The following is a 2,149-nucleotide window of genomic DNA, read 5'->3' on the forward strand; positions in this document are numbered from 1 at the left end:
CCCAGCCTCTGGTTTATGAAGCCTGCCTCTGCCTGTAGGTGAAGCTTTGTGAGGTTTTTTCTGGTAACTTATTGCAAGCTGGCCTATGATAGTTCTCACATCTAGCTGGCCATCCTTCCTCACTTCAATTCACTTCTGAGTGCCGATGTAATTTCTGGATAGATCAACAGATTAGTTCATGCAGGAAAAATTCACCACAGAACTCTAGTGGCAGCAATCAGAATGACACAGGCATGTTGCCCAAAGCAACAATGGCTTTTGGTTATTAATTTTCTCTTGGTGCATGGTACTCACTGTACACGAAAAACCTTAATGTCAGTACTGAGTATTCTAATCAGTTTGTGAAAAGAGACGGGACCCAAAGCTCTTCATCATTTTGCCAAGGATATTACTTTTGTTACTAGTTTGTTCTTGACATATATTCAAGTTCCCAGTTTCACAATACATGTTTCAAACAGTCCCACTTCCCTGAACTACCTATTGTGTGTTCTACTTTCTGCAGGACAAAGTTTTCTCATCTACACTGAGCCAAGCTTCTTTGCGTAGAGTTTGATACAGATGCTAGATCAACAGCATGAGCCCTGAAAATCTCATTCCCTTACACAATCTGAGCACTTAATAATCATTAGAAACACTTATTTTCTGAAATCTTCATAAGTTTTGACCAAAAGATGAAAATACATTGGACTAGTTTCAAAGAAATAATGCAAATATACTAACTCTTCCTTCTCTTTCCTCTACTGAGTTGATATTTCTGGTGTTCATGCTATAACTTGCTAGCAACTTCTGGAAGAAAAGAGCACTGATTTAATCTCCTTTTGTTTTCCTTTTCACTCAAGATCCTTGCTGCAAAGGAAGCTGCTGTCAAATACTAGCCTGCCAGAGACAGACCATACTGAAGTTCATGACAGAAGGACGCCTCAACCACATCCTCGATGTCCTTCGCTCACAGCAAACGTTGTCCCGAATGGATTATGAAACAATTACCTCTTACCCCACAGTGACTGGCCGTGCTCGGGCACTGTTGGACACTTGCCTCTGCCTTGGAGAGAGGGCAGCACAGGTTGTAGTGACTGAACTTTCAGCGGCCAAACGCAGTCCACTGGCACGAGGCAGCCATTGGCCAGACTGCTCTTCTAAGGTAAACAGGCTGTTGCTGTGACTTCTCTTTTTGCAGTCTGTTACATGCATCTGAGCACTGGTAATTTGGAATGGCAATGATTTACGTTAATTCCTCAAGACCCATTGACTGAAGTCAGTCCTTCCTACAGCCCATGATTTTAGTCTTCTAGTGGAAAAAGCTAGCTGGATTAAAAGGTCAAGTCAACCACTGCCTGCAGAAATTACCGAGACTGGTGTAACAAATTCTCATTTAGACCTCAGAGACGGGAGGAGTGCAGTGTGTGCCAGAGCAAATATCGCTCAAGCCAGATGACACCTTATTTCCTTGACTTTTTTTTTTTTATAAGGGAGGAAAATGGACCATGAATTTTTGGAGGTCACACTATGGAAGAACGACTGTTACTAAATCCTTCCAAGTAAGGATAGCGAACAACAGAGTAATGGATGAGGAGAGAAAAGTTACTGCCTTTCACTGAGCTCATATCTGAGCCAGCTGTTACAATGAAAGGCTTAGGAGAATCAAGAAAGATCCCTTCAACGGCGCCTTAAGTAAGACTTGGAAATCTTATATTATGCACATCGATGATTTTATTTTCACTTACAGATGGTCACATGCTCTGAAAATAGAGCACTGAGAGCAGTACTTTGGAGAAGTGGGGCTTAAAGTATTTACTAAATGGAAAACCATTAATACCTTACATCCATGTAGTTCTCTAAGTATGTCTGCAGTTCAAATGTAAAATTAAACCGGGAAGAAGAGGTGACAAGCTGATCACTTTGAAACAGTGATTCCACTGAACTGTAAAGGAAAGTAGTAAGATTATTTTAATTATAATGAAAATGAGGTTATAGAAGATGCCAGTTTTTTGAAGGCACAGCGGGATTCCGTCAAGCTTTATGGCACTGGATTAACACGAGAAATAGTTATACAACCTGCAAGTATTTCAAGTGCAAAACCACGTCACTCTGTTTCCCTATGATGCATTTGTTCTCTCTGCAGTTTCAAACTGCTTATTGAATTCAGTAG

The 2,149-nt window shown here is 40.9% G+C and overlaps 1 protein-coding gene across 1 annotated transcript in view; it reads left to right on the forward strand.

The window, feature by feature from the left end:
• Window positions 1–1,162, forward strand: part of LOC104545071 (receptor-interacting serine/threonine-protein kinase 2-like) — a gene marked incomplete at its 5' end in the record, with an annotated part of 3,556 nt that extends 2,394 nt beyond the window's left edge. Inside the window, one exon of the mRNA XM_010190111.1 lies at window positions 840–1,162. Coding sequence (XP_010188413.1) covers window positions 840–1,162 — 323 coding nt within the window. The remainder of the gene's footprint in view (window positions 1–839) is intronic.
• Window positions 1,163–2,149: the final 987 nt, after the last annotated feature.

This window comes from Mesitornis unicolor, unplaced genomic scaffold, assembly GCF_000695765.1.
Source record: "Mesitornis unicolor isolate BGI_N332 unplaced genomic scaffold, ASM69576v1 scaffold23858, whole genome shotgun sequence".
Lineage (NCBI taxonomy): Eukaryota > Metazoa > Chordata > Aves > Mesitornithiformes > Mesitornithidae > Mesitornis > Mesitornis unicolor.